The sequence below is a fragment of the Haliotis cracherodii genome, unplaced genomic scaffold (assembly GCF_022045235.1).
Source record: "Haliotis cracherodii isolate W230 unplaced genomic scaffold, xgHalCrac1.p SCAF_6, whole genome shotgun sequence".
Taxonomy (NCBI): Eukaryota; Metazoa; Mollusca; class Gastropoda; order Lepetellida; family Haliotidae; genus Haliotis; species Haliotis cracherodii.
Genome location: NW_027266319.1, coordinates 11,653,950 through 11,674,745, shown reverse-complemented (window position 1 = coordinate 11,674,745; position 20,796 = coordinate 11,653,950). Strand labels below are relative to the sequence as shown.

The window sequence follows — 20,796 nt, the reverse complement described above, 5'->3', positions numbered from 1 at the left end:
TGCGCGTGTGTGTGTGTGGCTGCTTGTCCGGTTTAATGCCGTGATACCATGCAGTAGTTTAACTGAATACCCCACTCAAATACAGTATACTGACACCGAGCCGAACAGTCTTTGTTTTACCCTCAATGTCGAGCGCCAGACAAGGTAACAACAAGTACCATCTTTTAACGTCTTTTGGTATGACGCGACAGGGGATTAAAACTCTGACCTCTACCACTAGACCACGGAGGCGGTCTCGATATCATGTATTTCATAAAAATAAAAAACAGGTACGCATTACCCGAGTCAACTTCCTTGTTGATTCACAAGGCTGTGTTCGCTGAAGTATGTCATAATGGATACCCGGTCTTTTTTATGCAGAGTAGAAATCAACTAACCTAACTTCGTTTCCTTGACAGGTATTAGTGAATTTTCTTAACGGAGTTTTGAACAGTATTTGTGGACGGCGTGACCAATCATGGAAAATCTAGATTTATACAAAGGAAATCTTATTTAAGAGCACACTATCACTTAATCTCACATGTATCTAATATTTGCTGACAACGTTTTTCTTCAGAGTCGACAACTGTGTTTTTTATGCTCAATAATTACCTTACTTACTCTTGACTGTACATTATAGTTGATGACATTGTATGTAAAACTAAAGCGATATGAATTTAAGTCGTTACTTGTCTACCAATCCAGGTTCACACATTTTGTAAAAATAAATATTAGGCTTAAAACATTCAAAGGAAGTACATCTGTAAAAATATCATTCATTCATTCATTCATTCATTCAGAAGATTAACTGAAACAGGCCGGTTTAGTGAAGTTTCGCTGTATGGTACTACGTGTAGTTAGATCCATCCACAAAACCTGCATAAAAGCATGAACACACTACAAACATACATCTGTATTAAACCGTTCGCTTTGTCATTATTTCGTCAGAATTTCATCTGTGTAGCTTCTCTTTACATGGTGTCAATCAGAGCGTGTCGCAAGACGATCGGTAAAAGTTCATGCACACGACCTGCTCTTGGTCATGACGTATTGTGTTGACAATAGAACGACTTCCCCCGACCTATTTACAACAACCAATCAGCAACCAGTCTTCTTGTGACGTGTGTAGGCATGTTTCAAGTCACAACACCTTACGGCGAAACAGTAAACACTCGTTTACAACGGCAAACAGCGTTCAATATCAACAGAAGCTATGATGAAAAAGAAGGCATGGCTTGATTAGCAGCCAGATGACACATCCCGACATCATATCAATACAATGTGATCGTGGACCTGTTGCGGTGTGACGAGGCCGATTGAGGTCGGGCATGTCATCCAAAGGGACTTCCGCGATTGAAAGATAACTTTCCAAGAAGGACTTTATATCCGTATAGATACGAACGGACTACATTGTTCATCATGAGCGAAAGTTTGAGGATGGATTTCGAAAGACGGGTGTCCTCGATCGAAAATCTTTCCCCACAGATTTTGGATCTCCGGGTGGATCAGCTACCCGGTCAGGCCCTGGATAACCTGGGGTTGCAGCTATTCAATGAGGTCCGTGGGGTGACTGGGAATTGGGAAGGGGTTGCGGAAGAGCTAGGTATCAGTTCTGTAGCTGAACTGGAGCAGATCAGACGCCATGCGCAGGTTGCTCAGGTATTTCCAGGATGCCGTATGCTCCGAGATTGGGGTAAAAGAAGTGGAAGCACCGTCTTCGTCCTTCTGAATGCATTGAGACGACAGAATAGAGAGGACTGTGTCGATCTAGTAGTGAAAGCATGCAAAGGTACGTCTAAAAATTATATCTGAGCCTCATGTTTTGTTTAAGGCTCATGGTGTATTAAAGTTGTTTTACCCTGATATAATATGTAGGTTATCAAGTATATTTTGTATTTGTATGTTCGAATGAATAACTTGAATTTTTTATATTGTTCATGTATATTGATTGGCATCGTGAAAATATGTATCTATGTAACATCTGTTGAAGTGACTCACTACAAGGCAATGTGCGAATATATTCAATCTTTTACCATCTATTATTATATGACTCACGTTTTCAAGTAATCTGGCTATGAATAAAACCTAATTCACCTGTCACCCTTAAAAGTGTCTATAGTTATGATTTATGAATATATATTACGTTTGATATAAATTTGCATAAAACAAGTATACGACTTACAATATACTATGAAGGATGTAAAATACTGAAAGCATGATATCTGTTGCAAAACGGTTCCATATTAAATGTAGTATATCATTAGTTTGAGCAAGGCCAGTGGTCAGTCGATGGCCTCAGGGCCAAGATCATGCAATGTCTCCAGTAAAGCTTTGCTGAGAACGCTATCATGTACCGGTGTTTCCCACTGCAATCCTTCAACAAATTACACATTTCTGACAAAATAAAATTAAAATTTTCAGTGTTGACACATTTGAATAATTGACCTGCCTGTGCATGTGTTTGTGACGGGGTCCACCCTCAGGGCAGGATAAGCTTATCTTTTCGCAAACACCTGGTACATCAATATTTCACAGTGATTCATAAACGCATGCCCATGTCAGAATCGTACAATGGACTCTGCTTCCAGAAGAGATTTCTGATGATTATTGAAATGTTTTCGTCGCTTGTATTTATAATATTTGCTTGGCCATGCTTGATCAATCTCAATAATGGCATGTAATTTTCACAAAGAGAAATTTCGATCTGTTTGTAACAATGCTGCGAGTTCTATCCAAACATGACTGTCTTCAGAACGGGAAATTAAGACAATAATCAATGTATAGGCACAATTTCATAAGAAAAATCGTTTTCTATGAGTCATTCATAATAACAATGACAAGTGACAATGCCACACCAATGTCATGAATTATTCATTCTTCTCCTCGAGCTCATTTCATTGTTTCCTTTGGAATCCTTACTCCCAGTGAATTTTCTATGAAAACATGCATCATTTACAGGCTTTCTTAATTAATCACCTCAGGAACCAGAATGAGTTCTTCTTTTATATATCTTTATTGAAATATATTATTTATTTATTTTATACTTGAAATGTTACAACCTAATGCGCTATTTGTTGATTGTTTGCATATCGTTCAAATGATCATGAATTCAATAAAAAAATCTAATTGACGTGATGCTCATAATATGTGGTTACACACAAACTGATGTTTGGGTGAACAGAAAGGATTTGTTCATCGGGGTTTTAATAATAGAACAGTAGGTCGATCTGAGCTGACTCATGATTGTAAATGGTTATCTGTAACACATTTCTTCGAACACCAAACTTAACTCGTCCAAACCCTATGAAGGCGGAAGTTAGTCGTTTCGGAAATGATGAACGGATAACGCGCTTGAAGAGTAGTCAGATGCGCCCTTTCGCTTTCATTCCGTATATTGACCACCGTGACAAGAAATAATACTTTGAAACTATCAATACCGTGTATTCCCTTGGGGAAGGTTGAATGAAGATTTATATATCATGAAATTATGTTAACATTTAGCTTTAGACATGCAGTGAATACTGTTATACTCCATGAAATACCCTTTGCAGACGGGTTATGCCAATATTGTCTTCTGAAACATGAACATTGCACACAAAAATGAACATCTCCCACTGCATATTAGGAGAAATACATTTATTTTAGAGATATATGTTATCTAATTTTCTTTGCAGCGTTGTGATGTGATTACACATGAGAAAATTGAACTATTTGACAATATCAGCTTGTGCTGCCTCAATTGTTCACTTTATCATTCACGCAAATTGTTTTTATTATTACGTACGCTGTGTTAAAGGGGTTGACCTTAACAATGAAAGACAATTCTGTATCATGAAGCTTAAAAATGTAATCCACATTACCAACAATCTTCACGAAGCATTTGTAAATCACTGCAAAAGGTCTAATAGGATTTAGTATGGATGTAACCACCCAGGGGTATATTATACGCTGGAGTGACAACTGGCCGCGTTGGCAGATAATCGCCATGAGCACGAACAATAGAGTGGATGGAATTGACGAGCTGTTACCGATATCACTTCCTGGTGTTCATGCCACAGTTGCGATAATATTAGGTAACTGGCGACAGGAAGCATGTCCTGGGAATTGCTATCTCATTGATTTCTTTATGTCGCTTATTGTTTGAGCTTAAAGACACAGAACTGTACATATAAATATTACTGATTGGCCTTTTGGAAATTGGGGATAGAGATTGTTCTTAATGATTATAATGGTTATTCAAAAACAGAAAATACCTGCAGAATTTACATGTTAATGTTTTACTATTGTTGAATCAATATTATTCCATTATTGTGGTCAATATCAATGACTTTTTAATGAATTAGAACCGTTAACTGATTATCAGAAGGTTTATCCACGTTATATAGCAGTGTCATTTCCTTTAAAATCTATTTTTGTTTGAAATTTTATTTGACAAGAAAAACACGATAAAATGCTTTTCAATCTCATATAATCGTTTATCCGATATAAAGCATACAGATATATGATCCTGTCTTACCCTTAATAAATCCATCTGTAAAGTGCAAGTTTTTTATGAACAAATCATATGAAATGTTATTTATAATACAGATTATTGTATGGTTGTTTTTACACGTGTCATAATATGATATGTTATAAGCAGCAAGAGCGGATACATTGTTTGGTCATCTGGGATGACACTTAACATACAATGCTAAATGAATGCAAATATGTAGTTACGTAGTCGTGTTATTTTTGTTGCAACATATCCCCAAATGAGTTGTAGAAATGTTAGACGTTTACAGCCGATCACCTATAAAACTTCAAAATGCATAACGTTTCTAGTATACTTTAAAATTGGGTGACAGTTGTCCCATCTTCCGGGTGCAAGGTTTAAATGTCTACGGGCTAGGGGTAGGATTATGTCCTGTCGTGTACTGCAGCACAGTATTGTTGACTTTATTGTGTGACTCATCGACATATGACTAGCTTCGAATATTATGCACTCCAATCTACAATATGACACGCTAACCGTTTACACTAAACCACAGAGCTGAAATTTACTATTTATAATGTCGATTTTTAAGTTCAACATGACAATATGTTACAATTGTCTTTGTGTCATTAAGATAACTACCGGGTTGTGTTTAAGCTTCTGTAAACAATATATATGTTTAAGATGTGGATTAATACATTTTCATAGACTTTATTCAAACATATATAGATGCACCACTAACTCCATTACTTCTTATACGAAACACTTAAATATTAAAATCAATGAGCGTGCTTCAATTAGTAACATCTGTATTTTTATGATAGTTTGAAACAATACGAGCGGGTGTTACATCGTATTTATTGTACGTATATGCATTTCTAGTAAATTGATCAATTACACAGAAGGAAGCATTGAATCACGATCAGCTGTTTGCCCAGACACTGTAACGACCTCGTGTCAAGGAGTACCCTTAAGCTTGCATGGTGACCACGCCCTGACTGGAATTTGCTATCAGTTGACTGCGCATGCCCCTCCGAATCAATGATTTACCTGTAGCTTAGCAACAGGGATGCCATGTTGCAGGGCTGCCTCGTTAAACTGCTGGGATAGAGAGTGCCACACATACAAACACAATCAATACCATTAATAAACTAGTGAAATGACTCATGCGTTATACGTGCATAGGCAACATATTCAAGGAGATCAGTACAAAGCGAATGTGTTGCGTTGCAAGGCCGAAAGCCAAGTATGACTCACTACATGTTAATTCGAGTAATTAGTAAGACGCCAAGGTTAATGAGTTTCAGAACAACGCATTTATCAACCTAAGGGTATATGTCTCGCACTGTACACATTAAAACTCCTGATTGTTTTGCGGTCAATACGCACGCAATCTAAATTGATTTCTCAGGAGATTCGGTAATAATGGACGTATATATATTGCTAAAGGCACATGAATGCTACTATCACAATCACGATGTACATGTATATGGGACCCGTGGAGATCCGTGTTAGAATAGGTCTTCAGCAGCTTATGCTTGTCGTAAAAGGCGACAATGCTTGTAGGAGGCGACTAACGGGATCTGGAGGTCAGGCTCGCTGACTTGGCTGCTGATGTTATCGTATCCCAATTGCGTGGATCAATGTTCATGACGTCAATCACTGGATTGTCTGGTCCAGACTCGATTATTTACAGATCGCCGTCATATAACTGGAATATTGCTGAGTGCGGCGTTAATCTACAAACAAAACAAACATAGTATAGATGATCACAGCCTTATTACAGTTATGGACATATGTGTGTGTCTGACTACATATTGACCGAACAAGTGTGTTTCTAAGGAAACTTCCAATACATACCTGGACACGCCTACAGTAACAGCTGTTGCTGCTAGTATAGATGTGGTAATAGGAGTCATACATGCATAAGAATGTACCAGGCCTTGGTGATGGCTTCAGTCAGAGGCTCTGTTAGATCAAACAATGGTGATGTTTGGGGTAATACAAGTAAGTATGAATATTTTAGATTATGTTCAGGTGAGATAGAAACGTTTAACTTCGCGTTCAAGATTATTTCAATTACACAGCGACGTGCAGGCACGTGTGGGTGCTTGTACTAGTCCGGACTGACGGTTTTATAGTGAAGTAAGACGAGTTCTATGGATGAACAACTTCTTTATTACAATTAGTGCGACGTTTCGGTGTAGATCCTAACACCTTTATCAAGCAAGTGATGGATAGTGCTTACTAACTTACTTACTTACTTTGGAGATTTAACGTGCGCTTTCCGACTGATGCGTATTTCGCACACGGGCCCGGCCAGGCCATTTAATGTGTTTCCGAAAGGGGCGAAAGTGGTGTGTGCAACCCAAGAGGGGCTTTAGGGGTTGCTTATATAGAATTTAGGAATTTTGAGATTTGGAATAGATGCCGATGGGGTTGGGGAGGAGAACTAAGGGAGCTTGGTATGGTGGATGTTTGTTTGTTTTTGTGATTTTGATTTGGTAGATTATAGTGTTTTTAGATGCGTTTTATTAGTTCCGTTTTGATTAAGAATACGCCTAAGGCCTTGAAGTTTTCTGGTTTATTTTGTGGGTTTAGTATTGCTTCTAGAGTGAGAGCCTTGTTTAGATTGAGGGTGGTTTGGAATGCGGTTCGATGTGTTAGGTAATGTGTGCAGTGGATGAGTGCGTGTTCTGGGGTTTCTGGTTGTTTGCAGTGTGGGATGTTACCTGTAGTGTGTTTTTTTAATTTTTTTAGATGGTTATTTAGGTTGGTGTGTCCTTTTTGGAGTTTAGTGATTACTCTGTCGATTTTTTTTGATGGATGGAGAATTTTTGGTACTTTTTTTATTTGGCTATTTGAGTTTAGATATAGGTTATGCCATTTTGGGGTGATTTTTTGCTTGTTTACGCTTTTAATTTCTGATTTTGAGATGGGTAAGTTTAAGCTTATTTCTGGGATTTTGAGGGATAGTTTGGCTGCCTTATCGGCGTTTTCATTACGGTATATTCCTACGTGGGCGGGTATCCACAAGAAGGTTATTTGTTTGCCTGCCTTAGTTAGGTCGTTGGAGCTTTTAAGTATTTGATTTATTAATTTAGGTCGGTTTTTGGTATTTTTGTTTTGGAGGGCTTGCAGTCCACTTAGAGAGTCGGTAAGTATTAGGATTTTTTTGTGGTTTTTGGATTCTTGATTATGGGGGACTGAGGCCATGCCCATTAGTTCTGCCGTGAATATTCATTGGTTGTTTGGGAGTCGGAAGGATTGTGTGGTTTTAGTTGGTTGTGTGGTATGGACTCCGAAACCTGTATGTTTGGAGGTCGGATCTGAAGATCCGTCCGTGTAAATGGGACACCAATTTGGCCAATTTTCGTGTATGTATGCTAGTGTGGTGGTTTTAGCTATGTTTGGGTCGGTTTGTTTATTTATTTGGCTAGCTAGTGTTGTGTCTATTTGGGGTATTTTAAGTTTAGGGGTGAAGATATTTGATTGTTTGCAGTTTTGTTTAAGATTTTTAATTTGGTGTTCATTTAGGTAGTTTGTTATTCTTTGGGATATTGGGGTAAGTAAGGGGTGTTTACGAGCTAGGGCTTGGTTTTGGGGGCTGATATTTTGGTTTATTAAGTTTTGGATGAGAGGGTTTGATTGGGACGCGGCCCAGAAATTTAAGCTTAGCTGTTCCCTCCGTAGATTTAGTGGCATTTCTCCTGTTAAGGCCTGAAGTGAAGTGTAGGAGGTGCCATGTTGGGTGCGTGTAATTAGTTTGAGAGCCTGATATTGTATTGAGTCAAGTTTTTTAGATAGAGAATTGTTTAGGGTGTTGTATATGGCGCAGCCGTAGTCTAGTTTGGATCTAATTAGTGATATGTAGAGAGAGAGGAGGGTATCTTTGGAGGCTCCCCAGTCATAGCCAGTTAGGCATCTGTTAGGGTGTTAGGGTGTTTAGGTCTTTACTGCATTTAGTTGTTAGGTTTTGGATGTGAGCATCCCAGGTGAGATGTACATCGAAAATAAGTCCTAATAGTGCTGACTGACTGACTGATATAGAAGATTTAACGTGCGCTTTCCGACTGTAGCGTATTTCGCACACGGGCCTGGCCAGACCATTTAGTGTATTCCGAAAAGGGTGAAAGTGGTGTGTGCAACCCAAGAGGGGGCTTTTAGGGGTTGCTTAATTATATTGAATTTTTGGAATTTTTAAATTTGGAATAAATGCCGAGGTGGGTGGAGGAGGGAACTAAGGGAGCCGGGTGAGGTGGGTGTTTGTATGTTTATTGGATTTTAGATTGGTAGATTAATTAGTTTTTAGATGCGCTTAATTAGGTCTGTTTTGATTAGGAATACGCCTAGGGCCTTGAAGTTTTCTAGTTTATTTTGAGGGTTTAGTATTTCATCTAGAGTAGGAACCTTATTTAGATTTAGGGTGGTTTGTAGTGTGGTTCTGTGTGTTTTGTAGTGGGTGCAGTGGATGAGTGCGTGTTCTGTGGTTTCGGGTTGTTTGCAGTGGGGGCAGTTGCCTGTGGTGTGCCTTTTAAGTTTTTTTAGGTGGTTATTTAGGTTAGTGTGTCCTGTTTGGAGTTTTGTAATTGATCTGTCAATTCTTTTTGAGGGGTGTAGGATTTTTGGTTTGGCTAGTGGTTTTCTGAGCACTTTTTTGATTTGGCTATTTGTGTTTTGATATTGATTATGCCATTTTTTGGTTATTTTTTGTTTGTTAACACTTTTTATTTCTGATTTTGAGATGGGTAGGTTTAGGCTTATTTCTGGTATTTTGAGAGATAATTTAGCTGCTTTATCGGCGCTTTCGTTGCCGTAAATTCCTACGTGGGCGGGGATCCACAAGAAGGTTATTTGTTTGCCTGCTTTTGTTAGGTCGTTGGACCTTTTAAGTGTTTGGTTTATTAATTTAGGTCGTTTTTTGGTATTTTTGTTTTGGAGGGCTTGTAGTCCACTAAGGGAGTCGGTGAGAATTAGGATTTTATTGTTGTTTTTAGATTGTTGGTTTTGCAGGGCTGAGGCCATGCCCATAAGTTCGGCCGTGAATATAGATTGGTTGTTAGGGCTAATAGTGCTGACTGACTGACTGATATAGAAGATTTAACGTGCGCTTTCCGACTGCAGCGTATTTCGCACACGGGCCTGGCCAGACCATTTAATGTATTCCGAAAAGGGTGAAAGAGGTGTGTGCAACCCAAGAGGGGGCTTTTAGGGGTTGCTTATATTGATTTTTTGAAATTTTTAAATTTGGAATAAATGCCGAGGTGGGTGGAGGAGGGAACTAAGGGAGCCGGGTGAGGTGGGTGTTTGTATGTTTATTGGTTTTTGGATTGGTAGATTAATTAATTTTTAGATGCGCTTAATTAGGTCTGTTTTGATTAGGAATACGCCTAGGGCCTTGAAGTTTTCTAGTTTATTTTGAGGGTTTAGTATTTCATCTAGAGTAGGAACCTTATTTAGATTTAGGGTGGTTTGTAGTGTGGTTCTGTGTGTTTTGTAGTGGGTGCAGTGAATGAGTGCGTGTTCTGTGGTTTCGGGTTGTTTGCAGTGGGGGCACGGTGCTAAACAACATAGGTATATATACACTTATTGACATCTAAGTTTATACAGTGACTAGTTGATGGACACAGAGAGGTGATTAAGATAATTTGAAGCCAGTGGATGACTAATGAACACAGAGTAAACAAGCAGAGTAAACAAGCAGACTGATAGAGATGATGGAAGCCACTGGATTAATTGGATGGACAAAGGGATTTAGCAATTAGGTGATGGTAAGCAGGCGGGATGTAATAGCCTTGGTCTCTGTTCATTGCTGGCTGGATCCTTTTGATGTAGATGGCTTCTAGGAATTTCCTGATTTTGTAGTCTGATTGGTTGTTGGCCAGGATCTTGATGTTGTTCCACTGGATGTTGTGGTCGGGGTGATAAAGGTGTTAGGATCTACACCGAAACGTCGCACTAATTGTAATAAAGAAGTTGTTCATCCTTAGAACTCGTCTTTCTTCATCACACCATCACAACTTCTAAATGCCACTAAAACACGGATACCCCCTCATACGCGTTGTGCTGACTCCAACCCTTGTGTTATCCCCTTGACGCGAACGCCGGGTGGGTAACAGCAGGTACCATCTTGTGTTATTTGAGGTGAGGTGAAATTGAGTTTAACGTCGCCTCCAAGATTATTGCACTTATATAGCGACGTGCATGCACGTGTATGTGTTTGTGTGGCTGCTTGTACTAGTCCGGACTGATGCCGATTTATAGTACTAGCCCACTGAGATACCATGCCGCAGTTTAACATGAATACCCCACTCAGACACAGTATACTGACTCCGAGCCGACCAGTCCTTGTTTTAGCCCCTTAATGCCGAGCGCCAGACAGGGTAACAACAAGTACCATCTTTGAACGTCTTTTGGTATGACGCGGCCGCTCTACCTCACGGAGGCGGTCCAATATGGATGAACGTAAGCAAAACTACATATTTAGGTTTAGATTACCATATACATATATATTATATATATATATATATATATATATATATATATATATATATATATATATATATATATATAATCTGAGACAATCTAGACTTGCCAAATCATTCTAGACTTCAGTTGGACTCCCTTTTTAATTTATTCACGCGGAGTCTTGAGACTCAGCGTGGTTGAGTTAAGCGTAGATGTTTTAGCACAACTCGTGTTGAGGACGGCAGGAAAATGTAATGAATTACAAATCTTATTACTCAAACAATTGTCTTAAAACTCGTTACGAACTTGATGAAACACGACAATTAAATAACCTTCGCGTCTATATACAAGAGGAATTAACCATTGCTATTTTAAACTGCACGGGCGGTCCAGTCGTCTAAGGTGGCACGGGTGCCCCAGTCTTCTAAGGCGCCGCGATTCGCTGTGCAGAGTTGCGTCCCTTAGGCACGCCAGAAACCTATGATTGTGGGTTCGAATCCCGGTTCGCCCCGATTATGTTTCTAGGTTTGTCAGCACCATACCCGTGCTCGTGGGTTTCACCAAAGTGGTAAATGTCTGAGACATGCATCACTTAGGGGTTTCCTTTCACATTAAGCTGACACGCCGCTATATAACTGGAATACTGTTAAAAGCAACCCGACTCACTCACTCATCTACAATCGGACGAGTGGGTTCTTTTGAATGCACACGGTGAATGTACTGTGCATTATGGGTAGTGACACTGTAAATACCTGTAAACATTGTTAGTCCCAAGGCTGAATAACAACCCGGGCACTAGCGGGATACGATCTCAGCACCTGTTTACTGGTCCGGACCTCTAGTCCTTCTTTAAAAAGTTTAGGCTAATGTTCACATCCCTAGATTAAGAAAAAACTATTTTCTCAGCTTATGTGCAAATGTTACAAAATAATATCATGAAACATCAAAGCCAGAGAATCCATCTTAATTATCTACCGACACAGATTCTGTTGGCGTAAAAGGCTAACTCGTTGTATATAACTAAGTATATTTCTTTACACTTGACAATCTTCGCGATGGAGAAAGTTTGAACCATATATAAATCTATGGAACTGAAAGTGTTTAAATGTGCACATTACCTTCACTTTCAAGAACAACCTTATTCAAAATCATTCACGTGATTTATGTCATGCATGGAGCTTGCATCCGTAACAGGATTTAGCTTAAACCGGATATGGCATTCACCTGGCAGGTGTTAATGACAAACCGAGTTTATGGTAAAACCCAACCGCACAATGGCCGGTTACGGGACGGAGTGGATGTTCAGAAAAGCCTTTTACAGGAAATGTTCACCTTTAACATTGATTTCCCATTTCCTCCTGGAATATTAGTTAGCGAGAAGTTGTCGATCTGGGTGAACGCGTTTGTGTGGCACCGAAACAAATGTGATGCTGTGTTTTACAGATGGATTTTGTACGTATAAGAAATTATCTGCTTCTTGAAACTACCTTCTTTTCCTTTAACATGATTTTTAATTACAAAGCTAACAACAGTGGCCATTATTTTTTGTGATAACGTCGTTCAAAAACATAACATTGATATAAGTGTTGTTAATTTAACTTCGACCCGTTGAAGATCCGGGTTAGAATAGGTCTTCAGCAACCCGTGCTTGCTGTAGAGGGTGACTATGCTTGTCGTTAGAGGCGACTAACGGGATCGGGTGGTCAGGTTCGCTGACTTGGTTGATGCATATCATCGTATCCCGTTTGCGTGGATCGATGCTAACGATATTAATCACTGGATTGTCTGGTCCAGACTCGTTTATTTACAGACCGCCGTCATATAGCTGGAATATTGCTGGGTGCGGCGTTAAACAACAATGTATACTGGATTGTCTGGTCCAGACTCGATTATTTACAGACCGCCGTCATATAGCTGGAATAATGCTAGGTGCGGCGTTAAACAAGAAAGGTATACTGGATTGTCTGGTCCAGACTCGATTATTTACAGACCGCCGTCATATAGCTGGAATATTGCTGGGTGTGGCGTTAAACATCAAACAATGTATATGGGTTGGGTTGGGGTGTTGTGATTTGATGTGAAATGTGAGTAAAGAAAAGAGACGAAACCATGTTAATATATAACATTAACGTCAGAGAATGACTAGACTCGACCATCTGACAAAAATGTTACATTAGACATATAAGGCAAAATTACAGTTAAAAGTATATAAAAGGATCACGGAAAATCAGTGATGACACCAGGTGTTCGCGTAAAGGGTAAGCATATTTCCGGTTCTACGGTAGCACCCGCAACTCGCACAATTTGCACACAAAAAATGTGTTTGCTGCCTGACAAACATTTGGTTGGTTGGTTGGTTGTTTTTAGGCCTCAGCAATATTTCAACTATATGATGGCGTTCTGTAAATAAACGAGTCTGGACCAGACAGTCCAGTGATTGATATCATGAGCATCGATCCACGCAATTGGGACCGATGACATGCATCAACCAAGTCAGCGAGCCTGACCATCCGATTCCGTTAGTCGCCTTTTACGACAAGCACAGTTGCCTTTTATGGTAAGCGTGGGTTGCTGAAGACCTGTTCTAACCCGGACCTTCTCGGGTCAACAAGACAATCAAGTGATGGACCAGAAATCCTGTAACACTTTTACTGATTTTGAATGACGCCTGTTGAGTAAAAGTTCCGTGTGCATGCTGAAGAGCACGTCCATATTATAAGCATGCGTTTATAAATCACTATCAGTTAGTCACCATGAACTATCCATGAGAAAAAAATACACAAAATTTATTGAGCACTGGACTAACTTCCCTTTTCCCGGGAATAAAGTGCGGTACACATAAATTCATTTCATAAGGAAATAGATCGACGCCTGTGCAAACAACTCGTGATGCGACCAGAGTCAGCAGTAGCCATTATGTTAAATCATGTCCTTGTGAGCTAGGGAAATATACAGTATCTATCAAAACATCTGGCTTGAAACGCCCCCGGCACCTGACAGCATGTAAGGCTATAGCATCGTTCTTCAACATCTCCCTTTCCTATCACAAATGATGTGGGCTGTTTATTTCTGGGGAATACACTGGCTGGGGAATGCCCACACAGGCTGCATGCACAGCCGAGGGGAGAAAGTGGAGAGCGAGGGCAAAACGTGATTTACATCTGACCCCTTATGACCCTGGGATCGAGTGCCAGGTCCTGTGACGTAGATATCCGTAGTTATACGACACTGCTCTGCTTTGTCTGGAGGCTTAATAATGGGATCGTTGTATCGCCCTCCTTCAAGTAGCATAGAAGATTCCTTTGCAGAAAACACGCCGCTGCAACAACGCTGAAAATGAAATTCGGTGTGTTGGTGAAAATATTACTTTTTTGCTTGCTTTTTCACCTTTACGTCATATTTTAGGATGCTTGATTATGTATTTATTATGTGTTTCCGTTTCCAATCCAACAATGTGCAGGCAAGTCCGTAACACTCAAAGCAAACTGATTTGAATTGTTAATGACTTCATCTATCATTGTTAGTTTCGCCTTCCTAAATAGCAGCATGTGTCAGATGGTCTTTATATGTGTGTCTATGTCAATGAATTGCCCAAGCATTAAATCCGATACGCGCTTACAACTCGTCAAAGGTCATCCCGACCCCTTATACATGTATGTAATTACAGAGGACTGTCTCAATCCCCAACCGCGAGCACGCCCAGTCTGTCTCCAAACTACTGACCTGGAACGAAATGTTCTGTTTTGAGTGAATACCTGAACTATCCATGGTGTAGACAATGGATGTATTTTGAAGTGGTATTTGCAAACAATTATTACTCATTCACGAAGATAGAAGCTTCTGTTGGACAATGTGTTTGAAAAGCAGGGCACGTGTTATGAAGGTGTGCCGACACAGGTGTGATGATATAACGCTGAATGTGTGTTGTTAAATAACTGTAAACGCATGTAAACCCTTCCTTTCAGATTTACATTCCATGCAGCTTAACGTCAAGATTGAAGACGAAAGAGGACAGTTCAAGTACCTGTCGGTGACCACGAAGAAAGATTCTACTTTGGCAGCAAGTCTAGAAAACGTTCTCTCGGGTCTGCCCAGCTACGTTATTGCAGGTCCAAACCCCAAGATAACCTGGCAAACGCCTGCTTATCATCTCAAGGTACATACTACATTTTTCTTATTGTATGCCTGGGGCTCCATGACACTGATATTATATTGTATGTCATCAATCGCTTACACGGACTTATAATAACATTATCACAGTCATGTAACGTCCTTCTTTATTGATATGTGCCACTTTGTAATGATTAATATGATATTGCGATGTAACTGATTTAGTTGATTATATATGAGCACATACCAATAACAATTGCCAACTATTCTTAACTTCTATGTCGTTTGTGCACCAATGTAATTATTATTTGTAAAATGTTATTTGACATTATTCTGAGCTTGTGTTTGAGAATATGTAATAATTTACTCGGTATGTTTATAATAATATCGTTACTGTTTTACCTGTGAACAGAACAGATCTCGTGTCTTTAACTATTCAGTAACTATCCTTACCCTGTAATGGGACTTGTTTACCTTTGAGTCGCGAGCTCACACAGGATTGTCTCGCTGGCTGCTCGAATAATAATGCACGCATTTCGTGAGGTGGCCTGTATAAATTACCTCAGGTCTTCAGACCGAGCTTACATGCCCTTGCGCGTTTAGGCTGATTGAGCGTTGTGGACTATTTTGAACCACACGACACAGAATTAAGTGGAAACTAATAGCATGATCATTGAAGAAACTACACGGATTAACATATGTGGATATAAGAATGGGTTGAAATACAAAAATATGTATAAAACATAAAATCTAAAAATAATCAGTCACGATTTCTTTGGACAGAAAAGGCAACAATGCAGTGAAAATTATATACATGGATCTCTTAAAATCAGTGATGACGCCAGGTGTTCGCGAAAAGGGAAGGATATCCTGCCTACATGTACCACCGCCACTCACACAATTCTACCACTCGAACTAATTATTCTGTCATGTTGTTTTGTAGATTTGTTCTTAATGCGAAGACTTTTTGATTTTAATTATTAATTTTATTTAAACTCGCTTTTATTTCAGGGAACACAGCTATCTGTTAAGAAAGGAGAAATTACAGATGAATCCGAGAGAAGCGTCTATGGCAGCTTCCAGATATCTACTCCCAAACCATGTGTGGCTGAGGGTGCACCAAGTTACCCAAGCGGGTACGACCCTGGATACCGTTCCACTTCCCAGGCAACATCGCTCCCTTTTAATATACCTGTGACAGATGAAGCATCAACATCTAACAATCTATGTTCTGTCACTGCACCCAAAGTCCAATTAAATACAGGTTATGCTCATCCTGAAACTTATGACAGATACAATAATCTCTCAGAGAGAGAATCTGCAATAAAACCGCTGCATTGTCAGAACTTGCCAAGCTCCTCAAACTCAAGTCCGCATCATTTCCCAAGTTTTGAATGGTCATGTAGTTCATCACATGTGGACCGTCAAACGTTGTTGAAGAAGCCATCTTGTTCAGTGGTTGAAACGTATCCGACTCTAAGAACACTGCCCTCGGGTACTTACCCAAAAGGGTACTTATTCGAATCTGATCATTTCAGATCCGCATCCTTTGATGATGATGATGACATGACACTAATGAAAAGATGTGAGCCACAAAGAAAGTCAGCAGACTCTAAGCCAAATAGGCACACACCAAAAGTGTCTGATTACGTTCCTCATACACACCCTGTGCTCCGATTTTCAAACCAGTCTGCGACATTTCGTCCAGAAAAACCAAGCTCTATGGCATCATCTATGCCTCATTCAAAGCCTTTGCCATGTGTGAAAAATGAAATTTATGTTAGTCATGACAGAATGCCCCCACCTTCCTCCTTCCCACGCATGCCTATGACGAATGTTAAGCCGATGCCGTGCGTTCTTCAGCAAAGGAAGGATGGTTATATAGATGTTGTGGCTCAGGAGAAAGGAGAACTCCAGGGTATGCATGGGTCGCATTCTCTTCCAGTGTTAAGGCAGAAAGGTGAACCCACTACTGTTCCTGCTAAAAGAGACAGTAAGGAAGAGAAGGAGAGACCAAAGTCAGTTCCAGACGAGTTTAAGAGACCTCCTGATCAGTGTGTTGTTTCAAAGGACAGCCATGGCTATGCAACATTTGCCTCGCAGAATTCGCTGATGGAAATTGATATTGACAGTCGCAGCAGACCGACTAGTGATGCTTCAGCTTTTACCGTAATAGACACTGATGCTGATGGATACCTTAGTTACAGAGGAAACAGTGGGTCAATGACATCTAAACAGGACAGTGCAATGGAGGGTGAGCCAATGGAGAGTTCAATGGAGAGTGAAAATTCTAATAGACACCAGACAGTCCCGTTAGTGATTCAACAAGGCAGCAGTGGATATTTTGGGTTCTCAACCTCTTCAGGCGTCAACCCACCCCAAGGATTACCCCATGTGCAATTAACCGAGTACATGGCAATGAATCGGTCGGAGAGCATGCCTGCAGAAATGCCATCTCAGATGAACTCAGATGGACTTGTGTACGCACGATTCAGCGCTGAAGATGAAGAACGGGATGCATCCTACTTTGACATGCAGCAGATGACCAAGTTTCCACCCAAAAAACAACCGATCCCAATGAACCGACACTGGAGTGCTAATGATATGGAATACCTAGAGGGTGTACCTGATGACTCACAGTATACTTACATTGATGACATCTCCCAGAACCAGCTTCGGTCTCTCCCACCTACACCGTCTCCACCCATACCAATGAAGAGACTGAGGACAAGCCATGACAGGCCTATCGTCAGGGATTTATGTGATCTGGATGCAGTGCCCGGATGGTGTCCACAGGAAACGGAGGAATCGGTAAGAAACAGGTATATTTACATTTCAGGGAATTTTGAGACACTGATTATGTTTTGTTATTTTGGATTTAGCACCGTTATTCGGATAATGAGTGGGTTGCATGTCACGCCGCATTGCATATTATACCAGCCATATTAAGGAGGGGACTTGTGAAAAGCCAGGATAGAATAGGTCTTCAGCAACTTATGCTTGCCGTAAAAGACGACTATGCTTGTCGTAAGGACGCGTCTAACGGGATCGGGTGGTCAGTCTCGCTGACTTGGTTGATGCATGTCATCGTATCCCAAATGCGTGGATCGATGCTCATGATATCAATCACTAGATTATCTGTCCAGACTCGATTATATACAGACCGTCGTCATATAGCTGGAACATTTCGTTCCACAACAACAACATATTAAGGAGGGTAACACCAAGAATAGACTTCATATATTGTGTCAAACATAGGAGTCACTTTAACAACTTAGCTAACCTCTCTACGTGCTATTTGACCACTCAGAATTCGTAAATATGCCATATGGGGTCGGAGTATTATGAAAACGGAACTTGAACATACCCCTCCCCCTTAGATAGAGAGAGTACTGATAGTTGGTTGGTTGTTTAACGCCGCACTCAGCAATATCCTACAAAATTGTAATCGATGACGTGCATCAACCAAGTCATGGTGCCTTACCACCCGATCCCGTTAGTCGCCTCTTACTACAAGCACTGATAGAGACTCAGGTACATATCCCGGTTCTTGCACTGGACAGGTCTCACGACTATTGGTTCATTTAATTCATTGATAAAGTACCATGATAGAATACATATCGAAGACAAACAGAAATATATTCGGACACTAATAGCGGTGAACCCTTATTTGTGGAAACAATTTCATATATCTACGAAACAATTTCATTGCATTCTAAAACGGTATTTTCAAAAGAAGTAAAGATCTTCTGATAAGTTTATACATTTAAAATTTCTTTAACCAGATCTGCTCAACCATGAAGCGTTACCAGCAGGAAGATGGCAACTTCATTGTTTGGTGGATTGGGCGCAAAAGACAATACGTCATCACAGTTAGGTAAGTCATAATTGTGTTGTGATGCGCAGAGTTGCTTCCCTTAGGTAGGGAAGCCTGTGATCGTGTGTTCCTATCCTAGATGTGCCGCCATTATGTTTCTGTGTTTGTCATCACCATACCAGTGTTGTAGGGTTCCACTGAATTGGTGAATGTCAAAGACACACATGTAAACATTTACTTGTTTCATGTAAACAATGGTCTCTGATACGCGTGTATATAGTAGTAAATGCATTAAAGGATTTTCTTCAATACCTCTTGAGGAAGATTGGGTCTTACTTCCCTTTTGCTTTTATATTTTTATTATCATACATGGCGGAGATTTAATATGATTCTTTTCGTTCTTCCAGCCATCTCAATGCACTACGTAACTATCTAATCTTCGAGCGTCAGCATGGCACCCGGGTTCGTCTGTACATCTTTCCTGGTGGCACAGATTTTGACAACCTCAAAGAACTGGTGGAACATTACATGAGAGAAGGATTGAAAGGGCCGGATGTCAACCCAAGTGAACACAGTAGAGGCAAGCGGTGGCAACAGTTCTCTCACGTGAAGCTCAGAAAACCCCTCAGAGTCAAATATTCACATACCATTCGGAAGAAGGCATCTTGAAATCTTTGAGGAATCTCTGGAATCAAATTCTGGCGATCCCGTATGATCACTAAAGGTCATTGGGAAACCACTGTCCTTGAGAACAAATGTTCATTGAAACAGCTCCTGACACTGAACTTTTGAAGATTGTCCGGCAATGACATACACTCGAGATGTCTAGCTTCACAACACGTTACGTTTGTTGACGTTTGGAGAACCGCAGAAGAAACCCCTGTCTCATCGTGTGAACTGGTGTCTTGCCTTGAACAGGAGTTCATGACCAACCTGGCTCCATGGTCCTGTGATGTTTGGTCACACACATTTAACAGACAGTTGTGAAAGACGAGGAAAGCGAAAAGAGAACCAGAGAGATATTTATGGACATGATTTGAGCTGGGACGTGTGTCTCACATTCCATGTAGAGCTGTGGATGCTTTGGGAAGTACTATGTGATGGGTTAGTTGGTAAAGTAATACCAGTGTAAGTGTTGCCATGATATTATTTACCCACAAGTATTTTAACACGGTTTAACATTGTTTCTCTTCTAAAGGCAGGATCTGACAAAAGCACGGGTTATTGAATGATCACTGAAACGACACTGAAAGAATTGTTAGATCTGACTCACCGCTGTATTCACTCAGACAGCTGTAGGCTATTCACATACAGATATGCATGATATGCAGTTATTCAAGCAACGTGCACAGACAGTGCATTTCATGTACACTCGAACCTCATTGTGAATATGTATATACTTTTATTTACCTCGGCCTTGAAGAGACACGGGTGACCTAACTGCCATTGTCAGTTTGTTGTGCAGGGTTGCGTCCCTTAGGCTTTATAGAATTCTATTATCTGGGATGAGAGTGAGTTGAACTCTCGACGTCTTAAGTCTGTATGATTCATTGTATGCGCTTCAGAAAAGCTCAAATCTGATTTACGTCCGTCATCGTTGATAATTACAACGACATCTGCAAAGTAAAACACCCTGTTTTTAATGCCATATTTCCATGGCGTGCCTTCAAATTGTGATTACCAACAGAGCAATTTATCCCCCCTAAATTGTATATTTGGGAACTACATAACAAACCGTCCATTGTTGTTAAAATGATATAGGCAATGCAATATTCTTTCATATGTTAATATATGTGCGGAGCTTCATACATGAATAAACACGTAATGTGATATAGAATGTGATCTGTTTTTTTTAATCTCGTCAAGCCGGATACCCTCATTTGTGGTATACCAATGCGCCAAGCCTGATACCCGCATTTGTGATACAATGTATACCAATGCGCCAAGCCTG

The 20,796-nt window shown here is 40.2% G+C and overlaps 1 protein-coding gene across 3 annotated transcripts; it reads left to right on the top strand.

Annotated features, from left to right (window-relative positions):
- The first annotated feature begins 1,119 nt into the window (after positions 1 to 1,119).
- On the top strand, positions 1,120 to 20,668 carry LOC139445487 (uncharacterized). Of its 3 annotated transcripts, none has more exons than XR_011651869.1 (5): positions 1,120 to 1,768; positions 14,884 to 15,074; positions 16,040 to 17,850; positions 18,814 to 18,905; positions 19,253 to 19,338. XR_011651869.1 is itself a non-coding variant. In XM_071226628.1 (5 exons), the coding sequence occupies exons 1-5, from the start codon at positions 1,399 to 1,401 to the stop codon at positions 19,512 to 19,514; spliced, it is 2,715 nt and encodes a 904-aa protein (XP_071082729.1). In that variant the 5' UTR covers positions 1,120 to 1,398; the 3' UTR covers positions 19,515 to 20,668. The 3 variants fall into 3 exon arrangements, 2 of the variants coding, with proteins under 2 accessions (XP_071082729.1, XP_071082730.1); XM_071226628.1 differs by having other exon boundaries at positions 16,040 to 17,839; positions 19,253 to 20,668; XM_071226629.1 differs by lacking the exon at positions 1,120 to 1,768 and adding an exon at positions 14,152 to 14,264 and having other exon boundaries at positions 16,040 to 17,839; positions 19,253 to 20,668.
- Positions 20,669 to 20,796: the final 128 nt, after the last annotated feature.

Excerpts from the sequence above, each read along its gene's own strand:
- LOC139445487 (XM_071226628.1), top strand. The coding sequence starts at position 1,399 with ATGAGCGAAAGTTTGAGGATGGATTTCGAAAGACGGGTGTCCTCGATC. Across the intron at positions 1,769-14,883 it reads AGTAGTGAAAGCATGCAAAG|ATTTACATTCCATGCAGCTT; the intron begins GTACGTCTAAAA and ends CCTTCCTTTCAG. Across the intron at positions 17,840-18,813 it reads CACAGGAAACGGAGGAATCG|ATCTGCTCAACCATGAAGCG; the intron begins GTAAGAAACAGG and ends TTCTTTAACCAG.